General features: G+C 50.0%; 1 protein-coding gene across 1 annotated transcript in view; it reads left to right on the forward strand.

The window, feature by feature from the left end:
• The first annotated feature begins 693 nt into the window (after positions 1 to 693).
• KLF13 (Kruppel-like factor 13) overlaps positions 694 to 18238 on the forward strand; it is a 71234-nt gene continuing 53689 nt past the window's right edge. Inside the window, exon 1 of the mRNA XM_006872145.1 lies at positions 694 to 1276. Within this exon, the coding sequence (XP_006872207.1) occupies positions 697 to 1276 (580 nt within the window). The 5' untranslated portion in view covers positions 694 to 696. The remainder of the gene's footprint in view (positions 1277 to 18238) is intronic.

The following is an 18238-nucleotide window of genomic DNA, read 5'->3' on the forward strand; positions in this document are numbered from 1 at the left end:
GTTTTCTGCCCAGTCGGGAGGCAAGCCCATAGGTGCGAGCTGGCCTTGTATCCTCGTAGGCCCACCTTGGCCGCCCGGATTGGCTCAGTCGCGTAAACTGGGACCAATCGTGTCCGCCCTTGCCCTCGGCCACACCTCTCCCCAGGCCCAGGCGCGTGGCCGCACAGTGCCGACGGCGCGCGCTCCGGCTCCCCACCCCTTCCGCGCGCGCAGCTCCCCGTGGCCGCGGGCCGCCTGTAACCTGCGCCGCCAGGATGTGGCTGGGGGCTGACGTCGGGTCCAGATGTGGCTCCGGCCCCGCCCACCCCCAGGGCCGGGCCGCCCACACCGAGTCGCGGCGCGCACAGCGGCTGTCTCTCCTGCCACAATGTGCGGTAAGACTACGGCCGCCACTTGGTGCGGTGGCTGCTGACGTCGCCCCCGCTCGGCACCCTTAGGACAGGCAACCGCTGGCGCCGTCCCCCGGGGGACTCTTTGGCCCCCGCGCCCTATGCACTCACTTCCCAGTGCCGGGTCGGGCGAGCGCAGCGCGGAGTCGCGCGGGTGACGGCGGAGGCGGCGGCGCGCCCAGCCCAGCCCTAGGAGAGGCGCGCCGCGCCCCCGGCCCCCGCCGCCCAATCTCCGAGGAGGCTGAGGGTGCGGATGTGCCGCTGACTCTGCTGGAGCGCCGACGCCCGTCTGCAGAGCCCTGAGAGCATGGCAGCCGCCGCCTATGTGGACCACTTCGCCGCCGAGTGCCTCGTGTCCATGTCTAGCCGCGCCGTTGTGCACGGGCCCCGGGAGGGGTCGGAGCCCCGGCCCGAGGGCGCGGTCGCCGCCACCGCCGCTGCCGCCACCACGCTTCCGCGCGCCGAGGAGCGCCTCGACGGCAAGGACAGCGCCTCCCTCTTCGTGGTGGCGCGGATCCTGGCGGACCTCAACCAGCAGGCGCCTGCGCCCACCCTAGCGGAGCGCAGAGAGGGCGCTGCGGCCCGCAAGGCGCGGACCCCGTGTCGGCTGCCGCCCGCGCCAGCGGAGCCTGCATCCCGGGGCTGCGGAGGCGTGGCGGCCGCGCCCCCTAGCCCTGCGTGGAGCGAGCCCGAGCCAGGAGTGGAGCCCGAACGGGAGACGGAGCCAGCCGGGAGCTGCGACCCTAGCCTCAGACAAAGGGGTCGGAGGGGCCGAAGTCGTTCCGACTTCGAATCCCCGCAGAGAAAGCACAAGTGCCACTACGCGGGCTGCGAGAAAGTTTACGGGAAATCCTCGCACCTTAAAGCACACCTGAGAACTCACACAGGTTAGTGGGGTGCCGGGCGTCTGGACGCCAAAGGCTTCGGAGCGCAGAGGGCAGCAGCGTAAGCCCAGACGCGTCTCCGGAGCGTCGGCCGTCGTGGCCGTGGGGAGGGCCGCGCCCGAGAAGGTCTCTAGGGCTGAGGACGGTCAGCTCGGTCGCTCTGCTCAGTGTTCCCTCTCCCGCCTCTGAGCGGGCGGCCCCAGGTTGCGGAATCAGCTCGAGTCGCCTGTCCACAGAGCCAGCGACCGCGCCCCCGCCGGCACGCCCCCTCCCCGTTGCGCTCAGGCGGGTCCGCAGGCGCGAATGTCGTAATCGGTGCCCGGGGGAGGGGGTAGGCGGGCGGGCAGGTGCGTGCGACTGGGAGGGGTCCGCAACCGCAGCTCTAGGCGGTGGTGGGCGGTGGTGGGTGGGAAGGCAGCTGGCTAGGCACTCGGGCTTGACCCTCCCCCTCAGGGCGCGCGCTTGAGAAGGGCGGAGACGGGTCCGGGTGCCCGATGGGCAAAGTTCCCTTGGGGACAGAGGCTTCGCTCCTATCCGTTCTCTCGGCACATTCTTTGCTCTCCTCTTCCTGCAATTTATTGCAGCTCTCTAAGGTTTACCAGCCGCTCCTCGGAAACCCTATGCAGGGTCGCTGTGAGTCAGAACCGACTCGACGTTACTTAACAACAAGGTTTAATTTGGTCTTAAGCAGAGCTAGCGGTGGTGCTGGCCGTCGTGGGTGGGTGGAGCGGGGCGGAGCGAGGGGGGACCCTGTTCCCGCCCGGCTCTTTGTGGGTGGCCCCCGCCCATCCGGTCTGTGGGGGCGCTCCCGGGCCCGGGGAGCTCCGGGAAAGACCACACCTGCCTGTGACTGCCCCTTGCCGTGCCGCCTGAGAGACAGTAGTAGGGGTGGGGGGCCCGGCGGTTGTTGATGAAGCAAGCGTGCCCTTTTTTTTTTTAAAGACAAAGACTCTTCCCACTACCACCACCGCCCCCTCCCCCCCCAAGAAAAAAAAGTTTAAGGGCTGATAACCCCTTCCAGTGTGGTTTAAAGGATCGTGCATCCTTGGAGCTCCTGTGAACTCTTGTGTGACATTTAGCTCTTGTACATGTGGGACAGATTTGAAATCTGTATAGTTAGGATTAATTTGTTACCAAGAGTTAGGGATTCTCAAATGTGAAGTAGTTCCCAAGCTCATTACAAAGTATAAAAAAAATAGACTCTTAGAAGGAATGCCGCTTTGCCCTGTAGAGTTGGAGCCCAGCGGGCCCCAGTTCTGCCAGTGTTGAGACCCATGATCCCATACGAATTCCCTGGAAGACTGTCTCTTTGCACGCGGTCCCTAGCCGCTGTACCAAACCACGTGGTAGGTGGGAGGATGGTGTCCAGGCCCACTTCTAGGCATTCAGAGTCAGAATTAAAGGTTTGGGGGCCAAGTGAGGTGGGCTCTGTGTAGAGGTCTTGGCCTAAAGCCCAGAACATTGCTGCAGTGGTTTGGCCTGGGGGGACTGGGCTGGGATTTCCACCTGGGTTTGTGAACGTAAGGTAGGAGGTCGGGGGAGTTGGTGAGATGTGGGTGAGGTGGAGACCCCAGTTGGGTGAGGAGGCCTGCGCTGGGTGGAGAGCTGGATGATTGGCACATCTTTCCGTTTCCATCACCGGGCCATAGGCCCGCGAGAGGCGCAGCTGACTTTCTTTCAGTCTCCCTTTGGTAGCACCTGACTGTGGGGCTAGGTGAATTGCGAAGGGGCTGACCGAGGGGCGGAGCTCGCCTTGTGGGCGGGACTATGCCTTGTGTGCTTCCTGACTGTAGCGCTCTTTACCCCTTCTCTCCACTTCTCCCTACCCTGGAGCAGACTAGGGAGCCAGGGACCAAGGTCTTCTGTAGTGAGGTTAGAGCTACTCTCCACCTGCTTTGTGTTCTCCTTCATACCCAAGGGTGTGGAACCCTGGTGGTCTAGTGAGTTTCACATCAGGTTGCTAATCACTGGCTCAGCAATTTGAATTCACCAGCTGCTCAGCGGGAGAAAGTTGAGGCTTTCTGCTCTCGTAAAGATTTACAGCCTCAGAAATGCTGTGCAGGGTGGCTATGAGTAGAAACAGACTGGATGGTATACATCAACCACCACCACCACCATGCCAAGGGGGACTGAAGAGTATGGAGCCCCTACTCTAGGGTACCTGCAAGTGCCTCTCTGAGTGTCTGCTCTACAGAGAACCCTCAGCTGGGAGCTGATCCTACCATTCTGATGGAAACAGAAACCGGGTCTTTACCTCCAGGGCCGGCATAGGCCTCTGAGTTCCCTTGGGACCTTTGCTAGTGTGCAGAATGTAAGTCCCACATAATGACCTATATGTCCTTCTGTCTGCTATGGAGAAATCTGCATGTTAACCCAGTTGTGAATTCAACTGTGAAAGCAGTACATCTCAAGAACCTGCCTGGGGACAGTCAGCCTCTGGCTGCGGGAAGCTCATTTCTAGCCACCTGACCCACCATAATTAGCTGGAGTTTATGGCTCTGAAAAATACTTCTTTCCTTCTCGCTTCTCAAATTCCAAAAGAAGGTTGGAGGTGGAGGGGGTGACACTTGGAACTCCAGTGGTGGAGTCCTTGTGTACAGGAGTGGATTTGAGGGCTGGAGGGCAGGGGCATAGAGGGGAGACCTCTGTGGTGGGAAAGCTGAGAAGACTGGCCCCTGGTGTGTGTGTGTGTGTGTGTGTGTGTGTGTGTGTGTGTGTGAGCAACAGGAACCTAGGAAGACCCAGGTCTGCATTCTGGAAGCAGCTGTGGTTTGCCTTGTGGGCTCCCAGCTGCATTCTGGGGGCTCTGTAGATAGTGGTTCAGGTCATGCCAGCTTTCCTGCTTATTCCATTAGGCAGCCTCCTGCCCCTCAGGGACCCATAGTGATATTATCTATTATCGCAGCGGGTGAATATCAAAGCTACTTTTACCAAAAAGAAAGACAAAAAGTCTTGTGCTGGCCAGCTCTGTGACCAGGGTCATCAGAGCTTCATGCCACTTGATTTCCTCAGCTATGTACAAGGCTAAGTGCTGAAGACAACACTGATTACTGAGGAAACCAACACGTGAAAACCCTTTCAAAGGACAAGGGTCAGCATTAACCTCCTGGTAGAGCCCCCACCCACACACTCATACTGTTCTCTATAGGTAATTACTGCAGTCCTAAGAAATGCACAACAGAATAAATCCCCAAAATCTGTGCAACTAATAAAATAAAAACAAAAATCTGTGCAACCCAACCCTCCTATTATTTGCTTAATTAAAAGTTCCATCCTAGACCTGACGCATTTACCAAAATTCACTTTTGGGAGCAGCAGTATTCATTGTCTTGAAGGCTCTCCCTCTCTTCCGGTTTGGAATAATTTTGACTTTTGTTCAAACGTAAATATATGTCTACTCAAAGTATTAGTCATTTTCCAGTGCACTTTGTTTTGTTGTTGAGGATATACACAGCAAAACATACACCAATTCAACAGTTTCTACATGTGATATTCTTCAAGGTGTGCAAACCATTCTCCCACTGCATTTTTCGGTTCATTCTCCATTAGTGTAACCCTTCTTGCCCCCTAAACTTCCTGTCTAATATTTTGAGTTGCTATTGTCAATAATCTCATATAGATAGTTTTTAAAAGAGCATAATGCTCAAGGCAAGCATTTACAAAAATTTACAAAAAACCCCACAATTTTGTCAACAGGAATTTATTGTGCCAAGTACTGGGGTTTAGATGGTAAACATGATTTTGTTTTTTTTTTGTATGTGTGTGTGTGTTCAAATGACACTTTATTATAAGCATCTTTTATAATACTATTTTTTAAAGTTTTTATTGTGAACTGAGTGATCGTTTACATGGGAAAACATCGGCTTTACACCATTGTTTCATTGCAATGATTACAGTCCCCTCTGTGCATCATCATTCTACAGTGTTTGCTTCCATTCCCTCTGTTTTTTTTTTGTTTTGTTGTTTTGTTTTGTTTTGTTTTGGGGTGGGGATGTACACAGGAGCATACAATCATTTAAACAACCAAAGGGTACATTCTGCAAGCCTGCCTCCTGGCCATCAGCATGTAGCCTTTCTCTTTCTATGAGTCCAGAGTCCTCAGCTGCTCTGTCTCTCCATGTCCCCATCTCTGCCTCCATCTCTGGTGTCGCTGCTTCTCTGGATAGGGTCTCACATTCCACTTATGCTCTTCTCTCTTGATGGTCCTAGAGTCCTCTGTATCTATACTGTAAGATTAACTACTCCCTTGTTTTTGTTACAAAACTGCTACCTTTACAATTGTGGCAGTCACAAATTCATGATAACCATTACTCACTATTGAATCATAAGAATCTTATCCCCATCTCTTTTCACCAGACCCTTCTAGACAAGATGAAAACTATTCAGTGGGGACTCTACCTTCCCCAGCACACACTGAAACTAAACTCCCTTTTGAAAACTTGCAAGCCAGTCTCTTCATGCCTCTATTGCCCCTTCATTTTAGGTAGCCAATGTCTAAGTTGCCCGTCCCTTTCAACCCTGTACGCAGAGGGGATAGGATTGATATTTTATGTGAAGAGTCCTTCCCTCTCAGTTGGTATTTTGAATTACTACATCCATAAGTATAGGTCAAGTTCATCAAATTGTAGCAATTTTTCCTTTATAAAAAAAAATCTTTTTTTTATCTTCCTCTAGTCGAGTTCTGATTGTCAAGCCATCAAGGCTAAGTCAAAGGGCAAACATTTTTTAATAGTTAAACTCTGGTTTTAAAGAAGATTTCAGGTGATATTTTTGGCCTAACAGTTAAAGATTATCTCAGGGCAATAGTTTGAAGAAAGGGGGTACTAGTCAAAGGACTTTGATGTGGCAATTGGAGCACTTGCCAGTGGGAAGACCTAAGACCCTCTTTAGCCTTCCTTCCCCCCTCTCTTCCCACCATATACTGCCCCTGGGGACTCCTATGTTACCCTGAGATCAGGTGGTGATGGGGTTGATGGCCCCCAGGGGGAATGGAAGCACAGTCCTTGGCAGAGAGTTTTGAATACATTCCTATCTGTTTGTTCCCACAAAAGAATTGTTTTCAGAACAGCTCTGTGTTCTGTTTTCCCTCCAGCATGGGGAGCCAAAATCTCTTGCATGCTGTCAAGCTGGGTCCATCGAGCTAACTCTGGGGGGCCTGGCTGGCAAGGTGGGTTGCAGTAGTACAACCTCTCCTTCCTGTAAGCCCCTTGTGATCTGAGAGGTCGCCTGACCCTGTCGGAGTACGAACAAAACGTTCTTTCTGTCAACCCTTCCTGTGATGATGTGTTGTTAATTGCTGTTGAGTTGATTCCAACTCGAAGCGAACTTACAGGGTTTCCAAGGAGTATCTGGTGGGTTTGAACCGCTGAGACCTTGTGCTTAGCCGTGCAGTGCTTATCCTACAGTGCCACACCAGGACTCTTGAAGTATGTATCCTTACCCAGGGAGAGTGGATTTGGTCATGAATGAGATTATGGGGCAGGACTGTTGGGTCCAGTGCCCACATAAACTGTGGCCTTGTAGACTTGTTTTTAAGTACCCTGCTCATGTGGATCCCTCTCAGGGGTGCCCAGCCTCTGAGTGGAGGGTAAAAGCGGACTGAGAGAGGGAAGGCACTTTGTCCTGGGACACCACCAGGCCTATAGCTCCTGCCCCCTCTGCTTCCCCACAGCCCCAGGCTGTCTGAGGACCTCCTTGTGAAACTCTTCCAAAGATGCAGAAGTGTGTGACCAGAGCCTGCCTGCCAGCCTTCCCTCCCCCAGCTAACTGCCGTTACTCTGGGGGGTGGGGGGTGTCCCTTTGCATCCACATAGACCTTTAAAAGAAAACACAAACAGAATCCTATCAAATGCATTCTGTTCCCACAGGCTTTTGTTCGGTTCTTAACTAACAAGGTGGCCTCCCTTTTTCATGGGTTCATGATATTCCATTGGGTAGGTATGAGGATACGCCTTACCTTAACTTTCACCTATAGAAAGGTCCTTAAAGCAGTGGGCTCCTTTTTTGTGGGAAATCTACTCAATGGCAGCCAGTTTGGTTTTGCGTGACTAACAGTTTTGACTAATGATGGCACTTCTAGGCAATATTTTAAGCCATCGTGGAGTGGCTCTGTTACATTTTCAAGGCTGTAGGTTGAAGTCCTCGGCCTCCCAGGTGCCTCTGAGCAGGTTCTTAGTGCTAACTTCTTCTTCGTCATCCTGCGTTTTTTCTTTCTTTCTTTTTTAAAATTCCACTCAGCTCTCTTTTGCAAGTGGTGTTAAAGCATTAAAGTCAAGAATGTTGACTATTGCACCAGCAAAGCCGATCATACTCTCCAGCTCAGTGACCTGGTCTCTTGACCTGAAGTTCTGTGTCCAGTTCTGAGATGTGTTCACTTTTCCCTGCAGCCCACCAGGAGGGCTCAAGCCCTGCAGCAGTTTTGTGGGCTCCTCCCTCATCCTCCACAGGCTCCTGGGAGCATGCTGACAGGATTGCAGCTCCAAGTCCTGTTTCTGAGCTTCAAATTTCAGAAATTCAACAGAGATATGGGTTAAGATGTCAGAGCAGGTGCTTGTGAAGGTTACGTGTTAAAATGACCATGTGACAGCCCCTCACAGCCTTGGCCCTGCCCGCTCTTTATTTTACATATAGCTTTAACCCGGCTGAGTATTTGATTCCTAGACACAGCAAATTACAAGGGAAGGTCAAGTGCGTTGCTAACAGTTAAAAACAAGGACAGTAAACAAGTGTTTAATATGTATGTGTATACGTGCAGTTAGGAGTCGTCCTGGTGTGGCTCTAATGTTCTGGATTGCAATGTTGGCTTGAACTGCAAAGTTGGCAGTTCAAGCTCACCAGCCACTCCTCGGAAACCGGCTCGATGACACTTAACAACAAACAAAACATGGAGTTACTGAGGGGTGCAATTAACATGCTTAGCTGCTAACTGAAAGGTGAGAGGTCAGAGTCCACTGAGAGGTGCCTTGGAAGAAATGCTTGGCCATCGATTTATGAAAACTCAGTCTTTGAAAACCCTATGGAACATAATTCTATGCTGCTACACATATACAGTCATCGTAAGTGGAAGTTGGCTGGACAGTGATTGGCAATCTATGTATAGGTTTAACTAAGAATGCCCCAGAAAATACAACAGTGGTAGGATGAATGTGGGGCCACTTGAGAAAAGCCAGTAGTTTTCCCCAGAATTTCCTGAGGTAGCCACAGAGTACCCTGTATTAGCTGACGTTCATAATGGTCATCTTGAGACATTAGGATTCTGAGAAAAGGGGTTTGCTTTGTGCTTTAAGAAGATAGTTAAGGTAGTATTTTGAAAACTAAGTCTTTTTTTTTTTTTTTTTAAGTTTTTATTGTGAATTAAGTGATCATTTACATGGGAGAACCTTAACTTTTACATTCATCCTATCATATTTCGTTTCATTGCAATGATTACAATCCCCTCCATGTACCATCATACAACCAAAGGGGTACACACCACAAGCCTACGCCCTGGCTGGCGGTCAGCACATGGTCCCTCTCCCCCTGAGTCCAGAGTCCCCAGCCGCTCAATCTCTCCATATCATCGTCTCTGCCTCCATCTCTGATGTCACTGCTTCTCTGGATAGGTTCCCACTCTCTGCTCTTCTCCCTTGATGGTCCCAGGGACCTCCACTCCTGGACTGCAAAATCAACCACCCCCCTTTTGTTACAAAATGTCTACCTTTACATTTATGACCCTCACAGTCAGTCCTGATAGCAATTATTCACTATTGTATCACAAGAGACCTATCCCCATCTCCTTTCATTAGCCCACCCAGACAGTTTGGATACTACTCAGTGGAGAGTCTGCCTTCCTCTGCACCCTCTGGATCTAGGCTCCCTCTTGAAAGCTTGTAAGCCAGTCACTCCTCGCCTTTGTATCCCCCCCATTTTGGGTAGCCAATGTCCAAGTTGCCTATCCCTGTCTACACTGTGTACCGAGGGAATGGGAATGATCTTGCTGTAAAGATTTGTTCCCTCTTTTGAACTACTACATCCGTAAGTAAAGGTCAAGTTCATCAAATTGTAGCAGATTACTTTATTTCCTCTTGAAAACTAAGTCTTTAGAGGGGCGCATTTCAGCTCTCATACCTAATACTTACAGAATTTGTTTGCTTTAGTTTATTTATTTATTTATTAAACTATTTAACTTTTACAAGGACCTATGAAATCAACATTGTCACTAATATAATTTCCAAATAAGAAAATTAAAGCTCCGGTGGGTTAAGAAATACGTCCTGCCACTGCCCTTTCTCTTCCTTTCTTCGCCATCATGTGACCGCTGCTACGTTCCATCTTCACAAGGTCTCCTCATAAGACTTTTAGGATCAAGAGATTCCTGGCCAAGAAACAAAAGCCGAATCATCCCATTCCCCAATGGATTCGAATGAAAACGGGGAATAAAATCAGGTACAACTCCAAGAGAAGACACTGGAGAAGAACGAAGCTGGGTCTCTAAGGAGTGGCCCATGTTCTTTAAGGAGTCGCCCATGTTCACTAAGGCGTAGCCCATGTGGATGGCGCAGCACGTAATAGACCCAGGTCCTAGAACCCTACCATAGCAAGTTTCATTTTGCCAAGATTTGATCAGTTGAACATGTTTTGCAAAACTTCTGGTTTCTTCCTTTATTTTTATGCTTCCGCATTTAAAGAGGTTGGCTAATAAATATGTGAGGCCTTTGGTTTGACAAAAAAAACAAAAGAAATATGTTTGCGGTCATACAGCGCGTGAGATGGAGGTGGGGTTTGGAGGCATACTGGTAGGTCCACACTGCCTCTCCTAACACTCCCTGGTGTTGGCAGGCGAGCAGCCTTGTGGTATTCGTGGTCTGTGTGCCCCCAACACGGCATCTCTACAAATTGTTACTGTCTCTGAGAAGCTAAGAGAATAGTAATGAAGAGCATGCATCCACATACCTGCCCCCGAGATTTGACAATTGCTCATATTCCGGCATGCTTTCTTTTCTTCCCTCCCTTACTTTTACTTCTCTTCTCTCTGCGAACATTGATGTTGGTTGCCATGTGACCTCATTTGTGCTGTGTAGGGCTGCTCCTTAGAGTTTTCAAGGTATGACGACCTCTCAGAAGCAAGATCACTGGGCCTGTCCTCAGAGACATCTCTGAGAGAGTTCGACTCCCCCCAACCTTTAAATAGTTGCGCACTTAGTTGTTTGTGCTACACATGAACTTTCCCTCTTTCTTCAACTCTTCCATGCTGTCTAATCTCTAGTCCATATTCAGTTTCCTATAGAAGCCTGTGCACGAGCCAGTCAGCTACATACTTCATTTTGATGGTTGGGTCTCTGGTTCCCTTGAAGCTAGAACAGCCCTGGACCGTTGTGTTTTTTGTCGTGTTGCGATTACAGAAATTCAGGCCATTTGTTTTGTAGCGCACCCCACCATCTGGATTTGTCTGAGTGCTTTCTCATGGTAGGTGCTACTTACTACTAAGTCAAGTTTTGACTCATCCTGACCTATGTGGCCACTCTGTAGCATTTTCTAGATGAAATCTTGAGGGAAACAGTTTGCTACCTTTTCCTCCTGAAGAGCCGTGGGTGGGTTTAATCTCCCAGCCTTAAATTAGCAGCTGAGTACTTAACCGTTGCACCCTGGAAGCTCCGGATCAAGTCCAGCTTGGTTTGCTTTTATGACATAGGTGATGTTGGTGGTTTTCCTGCACCTAGTGGTAGGCGGGTGATGTTTGGTTGCCCTGTTGCTTTGGTACATGATTAAGAAGGTGCTGTCAGGCTTCACTATTGCATGAAAATGAGGCACCAAACCATCCTTCCCACAACACTCTCTGCGTCTCTGCTGGGTTTAATAATTCACTGCAGTGAACAAACAGAACCCAGACACCATCCTTACAGGGTTACAGTGCCAAATGCTCCCAGCAAAGTTGTTTCCGTCAGAAATAGCTCTCCTTTCTTCTCTGCCCAGGCAGTGCGACAAAGCTCTTTTAGGGCTGCTGATAAATGCTCACGGGGTGCACCAATTCACCATAAACATCAGCCAGAAGACACTCGGCTCGAGCTCCGTGGGTCAGCAATCCTAGCTTCCCCAAATCAAGTGCCTGGAGGCACCCTACTCTGCAAGCAAGCTTCCTGCCCAAAGTCACTCAGCTTTACTTGCCGTGTGGACTGGGGAGCTCACCACGCTGCCTAGTGCTCTGGCTCTTGCTTTGGCGGCGGCTGCTCCTTGGCCACAGGTGCCTCAGCCACAGTGTCCGTGGGTTAAGGAGGTTCAACACACAGGGATCTTGAGGTCCAGAGGAACTGCTCCGCCCCGGCTCTTCTGCGTCTCATAGAATGACAGGCCTCATTTTATACCCTTACTAGAGTTTTGGGGTTTTGCAGTTTCCATGAACTTTGTTAGCAATCACTCGCAAGTGAATCATATATTCCCTCAGCATCTTCCCCACCTTCTCCTACCCAGATCCTTCAAGAAAAGACACATTTGGTGCGAGTTGCAAAGACTTAGGCTAGAAAAGACATATAAAGTAGTACACTACACCATGGCTATAAAGAGATGTTTCCCTCTTGATAATCGATGAGTAACCTGTGGGCTGCCCCTTGGAGGCTGGACCTTTTTTGTTGTCCATCCAACGGCACTGCCAGATGTTATCGTGGGGCTGGGACAACAGGTATGGTGTCTCTTAACCTTAAGGTATTCACTACCCTTGCCATCTTCTGACTTCATCTTCTAACTGTCTTGACTGGGGAACTACTAGGCTTTTGGACTCTGCACTGGATGTCTTCTTAAAGTCACAGAACAGCTCCCTTTCCTGGAAAGATAAGACTCACCCTAGTTGCAATTTGCATGAAAATGTTTCTGGATAATGTTAATAGCAGCTCAGAAGGTGGCCATGAACTTGGTCAGCCCACTGAGCTTTGGTGTCTCTGGCTGCAGGCCGCCTGTTCCCCAAGCCGGTTCCCCAAGCTACATGAGGCCTTCAGTGTGCAACATCCTTAAAGCTCCCATGGGTTCTGCATACCTTTTTAAACACACACACAGAGAATATATATGTGCGTGTGTGTATTGAGGTCCACACACCTAAGTCTTCCCAGCTCCCACCCCCTTGCACAGCCCAAAGTGGGATTATTTTCCCATCGAAATGGCAGTCCTGCGTTCCAATGGGGGTTCTCTTGAGCTGGACACTTGAGACATAGCTAGCTGGCGTGTGTTCCATGAGGTGGCTACAGGGGTAACCCTGGAGTATCCAAGAGGTGGGCACTTAGTCCAGGAGGTTTTTGCCACAGTTTTGGGTCAGAAAGGACCCCTGGTATGTGATGCAGTGGTTTAAGCACTGGGCTGCTAACCACAAGGTTGGGGTTTAAACCCACCAGCTGTTCTGTGGTAGAAAGATGAGGTGGTCTGCTCCCCTAAAAGTTGAATCTGGGAAACCCCATGGTCATTTCTCCTCTGTCCTGTAGGGTCACTGTAAGCCAGAATGGACTCGATAGTTTGTTTTTTTGGTTCAACATGCTGTAGAGTTGGGTGCTAACGTCTCACTGTTGTTGGCAGTAATCTGACACCACGCACATGCAGAACAGAAGAAACCGGCCACCAGAAAGCTTTGTCATTTGATGGTTTATATTCAAGAAATGTTTCTGAATGGTCTGTTGGCTGTTGGGGCTGAACCACACATCCAAACTTGGAATGTGATTGGAGCTCAGGTTTAGACCTCAGGGTTCATTTTTCACCGTTATCTTCCACCAACCCCCAGCAGCTGTCAATCATCTTTTCATTAATCAGGCATTTGGAGGGGGGCAGTGCACCTAGTCCCCTGTAGCTCCTGCCCCACATCCCCACAGCCACGTAGCTCTGTTTTCCTGATGTGAGCCAGGACCAGGGCCTGGGAGGTGATCACCATTTGCAGTTGGCATTGTGTCCGATCCAGCACGACATCCAAATATCCAGGCATGCAGAATTTTAGCTTTACTGACGTTGTTTTGGGGAATTAGGAGAAAGACACACTTTCATAGGGGACTTTGTTTTTAGGAGTTGTGTTGGGGGAGGTGGTGGTTCATTATTGTTCTCCTTTTTTGAAGTTCATCACACAAACACACTTGCTAATCAGGAACTTGGCCATGCTCCGCAGCTGCTAGCCAGGCTGTCCTCAGGTGACCTCTCTGGAGAAGCTCTGAGGCCTGGCTGCTGCAGGTTAACTGGCCCACACTGCCACCACGGGGTCGTGGCTCTCTGATGGTGGGTTGCCCAGAGTCCCTGCGTAGGACATGACCTGGAGCCCAGGGTAACATTATATAAGCAATTGTAATGACATTTGGGCCCAAACTGAAAGGCATTTGCCAAAAGAGCATGTGACTTTGTGCCCTCCCCTGGGCTCCTCTTTCCAGAGTAGCTTCTAAAAGATGGAGTTTTACCTTTGCCTCGATCCTGTAAATGTGGGCTGCTTGGAAGGAAGGTTTGGAAGTTGGGAAAGCGTGGTGTAGACGTAGATAAGCCCAGGGTGGGCATCTTTACCTCCACGCAGGCCTACCTGGGCCTTAGACGAGGACCTGCGTTCCTTTGGAGGAAGAGATGGACCAGGTGTCTCAGGCCTGGTGTTGGCGTTCGGCTGCCATGAGACCATAAGAAGATGAGGTTGTTTATCCAAGTCATTGGGTGTGAGCATCACTCAAAGCTATGTCTAGGATCAGGGAGAAGGCATCTGCCCTACGATAAATCCCAACAAATGTACGTAGAGCAAGGAATGATAAATGAGCATTCATTATGTGTTAGTGTAAAAAGGTGGCTGATGTTCTTTTTACTGAACCAGTTTTCATTTGTCCTATCTTACACATTTTAACCCTTCTTGCCAGAAAAGCCTGTTTTTCTCCTTGTTCAATGGTGACGTCCGTGTCTCAGTCACGTGGTGCCCTCCCACCAGGTGCTTGAGGGTCTGTGGGCCCCTGCCATTGCTGCTGTCTGTCCACCCCCCTCCAGCTCTGAGGGGTCCCTGCATGAGTTCATCATTTGGCATGGGCCATGTGGGTGGGAGGAAGGGTCCCATGGCCCCACAGCAGGGCTCAGGGACTCTTGTCCCTGTGACCTTGAGGTTTTCCAAGGTTTCATCTTCATTTATTTATTTGTACAGAGAGCTGCTTTGCCTAAGGCACTAGGGGATTCTCTAGGTGAGTCTGAGGGGTGTTGAGGATGCCCTCTGTAATTGTGATAGAGGGGCAGTTGCACATTTTAGCTGTGTCTTCTCTGGGGTGTCTGGCTGAAGGCCGAGGAGCCCAAGAGTACCTGATGTCGCATTGGCCACGAGGTGATGTGAATTCCTGTTCTGGCCGGAGACCCCTGCAGGAAATAAAGGCATCTTGGCTCCTTCTAGGTTCTGAGGTGAAGCTGCCCTTCCCTTATAATGGGTGGGGCATTCAACGTGAACATTTTGTTTTGGACAAGTTGCATCATCCTAAAGTTTACTTACTCTAATCTGCTCTTGAAAACTCCAGCCGTTATCTGTGTTTTCCTAGTTTCCCTTGCCACTGTGGATTAGGAGCCCAAGCACTAACTTGCCTCCCACATTCAACCGGTCTTGCTGCTCATGGAGTACTCACACATGCCTCGGAGGGCAGGTATGTGTCCGCAGGTTGCTTACCTGTGTGTAAACGCTCACGTGTGTGCACGTATGTGTGCATGCCTGCTTCCATGTGCTTAGCCTCGCTGCCAGAACTCGGCAAGCTTGTTCCGTTGGCAGTCAGTTGGTCACAGGGCGTTGGCAGGCTGCAGTCATAGGAACAACAGTGGGGCTGTGCCACTTCAGGGCCAACACCCTGCTCTAAGGGCACAGCCGGGAGAGTGTGGTGTGCCAGCCAGTGTGCACCCCCAGGGCTGGGCTGGGCAGATGGGCTTAGGTGTGGTGGGCAGGCCCTGAGGTGCACTCCCCACCGAAGTCCTAGCTTCGCCTGTATTTGTGGAGTCAGTCAGCCCTAACTCTGTGTGTACCACCACGACCCCTGATGTCCTGGCCATCTGGCGTGGAGGGCTGCCCATGACCAGGAACTGTGGGCGCCATCCCCTTCAGCTGCTGTCGTGAGGGTTCAGCCTCAGCTCCTGAGGTTCCCCTTCCCTTGCACTCCAGGATTTGGTGTGTGTCTGGGTCTGCCCTGCCTCCCCAGGATGAGTCTCCAGCCCAGCAGGGCTGAGGAGGCAGAGTGAAGATGGCTTCTCCTTTAGGCTGTAGCCAGGCCTCAGCCTGGGAGACTTTGTCCCACCCCCTACAGCTGATCTGACGGAGTATCGGTCAGCTCTGTCAGCTCTTTGTGATGGTCACAGTCATTGCCCTCCCACACAGTAAAACTGGAAGGTAAATTCTTGGTTGCCTTGGCAACCAACTGTCTGGAAAGCCGGTGTGGCAAGAGAAGTTCTCACTGTCTCCAGTTACCAGGATGGGCTGCTTTTTTCTTTTTTTCTAAATGAGCTAGAATGACTAAGATACCAAAATGCCTGACCTAGTTCCAATAAAATTTAATGAACACTGTTATTCCTTTTACAGGAGAAACATTTCTGTCTGTGATGAACTGACTTTTTGTTTTAACTGAGTCAGGACCCTGGTGAGCCTGCCGGGTGCGGGGCCGTAGGCCAGAGGATGGTACCTAGACAGCAGCTGACAGGCCGAGCACACTGCTGGCCCCTGTCCAGGGCCTGGGACCGCTTGTGTAAGCACCACACCAGAGTTTTATTGGCTTTTAGGTTGGTCCAGTTCCATGGAAAATTTTGGGGCGATGCCTCTTTTCCTCTGAGGAAGTGTGCAGCTCCCCATAACTGGAGCTCCTAGAAGTTGTCCGACAGAGCAGTAGGTCTTCTCGAGGCCAGCAGCACTGTCTACCCTGACCAGATGCCCTCTCCAAGGTGTCTGCTTGCTTTTACATGGGTGCTCTTGAGTTTGTTTCAACCATAACTGCTTGCCTGGGTAGACTGGGCCAGATGTGACCAGGCCAGCATCTTCTCCCTGCCCACTGCCACTTGGTCCTGCTGAATGTACCAAAAGATTAAGATGGACTTGATGGTATCATCAGGAGGGCTGAGCCAAATCACCAGGATGGGTAGCATTTCCTTTAAACTTGCGTCCAGAGTTCTGCCAGAGCCTATTCCCAGAGTGGACACTGAGGTTCCTGCCTGTGACGTACGTGGTCTCAGGGTGTGCCCTGGCCTGGGCCGGGCTGTGCACTGGGCCCTCATCTCCTGGCCTTCATTGTCCATTCAGGCTGTGGCTTGCCTAGAAAGTCTCTCATCACACTCTGGGCCCCAGACTAAGGGAAATGCCTAGATTTATGACCTTTACTGTACAGTGTGGCCCTCGCATCCCTGTCCACACATCCATATCCTCAGACTTAACAATCCTGTGAATGGTTGGGCACTAGGGCTGTCTCCATCGTGTTGCTGTTGTGAATAGTGCAGAGATGAACCCCTGTATGCATGTATCTACCGTTGTCCTGACTCGTATTTCTTGTGGAGATAGACCAAGTAGAGCGATTGCTGGGCCACAAGGCACTTCTAGTCCTAACTTACTGAGGAAAATGCCAGAGCACTTTCCAGAGTCGTGGGGACCATTTTACAACCTCAGCAGCAATGTAGGAGGGTCCCAGTCTCTCCACACTCGCGCCAGCATTTGTTGTTGTCTATTTTTCTGAACTTCGCTGTTGATGCTAGTGTGAGATGGTAGCTCATTATGGTTTGACTGGCATCTCTCGCTCCCGGGAAACCCTATTCAAGATCACTATGGGTTGGAACTGACTCGATGGTACTTACTAACAACAACAATGGCTGATGATCATGAACATGTCTTCATATGATGTTTGTTGGCTGTCTGATATCTTCCTTGGTGAAGTTCATGTCTGCGCTTATTTTTAAATTGGGTTATTTGTCTGTTCTTGTAGAGGTGTTGTAGTTTTCTATAAATTTGAGATATTAGTCCCTAGTCTGATATGTCATTGCAACAATATTTTTCTTAGTCTGTGGGCTCCCTTCTACTTTGTTAGGCAAAATCTTTTGATGCATATTGTTGTTGATAAGTGCCATCTAGTCAATGCCGATTCATAGTCACCCTATGTAGAGTTTCCAAGGAGTGGCTGGTGAGCTTGAGCTGCCAACCTTGCAGTTCAAGCCGACCTTGCAGTCCAGTCCAGCACATTAACCTACAGTGCCACACCAAGAATGTCTAATTTTCGGGAGGTCCTAGTCATCTATTTTGTCTTCTACTGTTGGTGTGCTCTTGTAATGTTCGATGGTATATAATTATGCCAGCTGTTATAGCCCCTAACTCTGTCCCTATTTTTTCAGTGATGTTCTTTATAGTTATAGTTATAAGTTTTACCTTTAGGTCTTAAATCCATGCTGTTTGGTTTTCTTTATGGTGTGAGATATGGGTCTCATTTCATTCTTTTGCAAATGGATTTCCAGTTTTGCCAGTAGCATTTGTTGAAGTGACTGTCTCTTCCCAATTTAATCGTTTCTGGCCCTTTGTCAAAGATCATTTGACTGTATGTGGATGGAGTTACTTCTGGGTTCTCAGTTCTCTTCCATTGATCTGTGTCTTTGTGCCCTAACAGGCCGTTTTGACCACTGTGGCTATATAGTAAATTTTGAGATCAGGGAGTGAGAGACCTCTAATTTTGTTCTTCTTAAGCAGTGCTTTGCTTATCCAAGGTCTCTTTCCTCTCCATATAAAGACTGTGATCATTTTTTCCATCTTTTTAAAGAATGACATTGGAATCTGGATTGAAATTGTGTTATATCTATTGTTGTTGTTAGGTGTCATTGAGTCAGTACCGACTCATAGTGACCCAATGCACAGCAGAACGAAACACTGCCCGATAGTGGGCCAACTTCACTATTGTTGCCACGCTTGAGTCTATCGATGCTGCCACTTGGCCAATCCATCTCATTGGGGGTCTTCCTGTTTCTCTCTGACCCTCCACCTTACCAAGCATGATATCCTTCTCCAGC

This window comes from Chrysochloris asiatica, unplaced genomic scaffold (assembly GCF_000296735.1).
Source record: "Chrysochloris asiatica unplaced genomic scaffold, ChrAsi1.0 scaffold00184, whole genome shotgun sequence".
Taxonomy (NCBI): Eukaryota; Metazoa; Chordata; class Mammalia; order Afrosoricida; family Chrysochloridae; genus Chrysochloris; species Chrysochloris asiatica.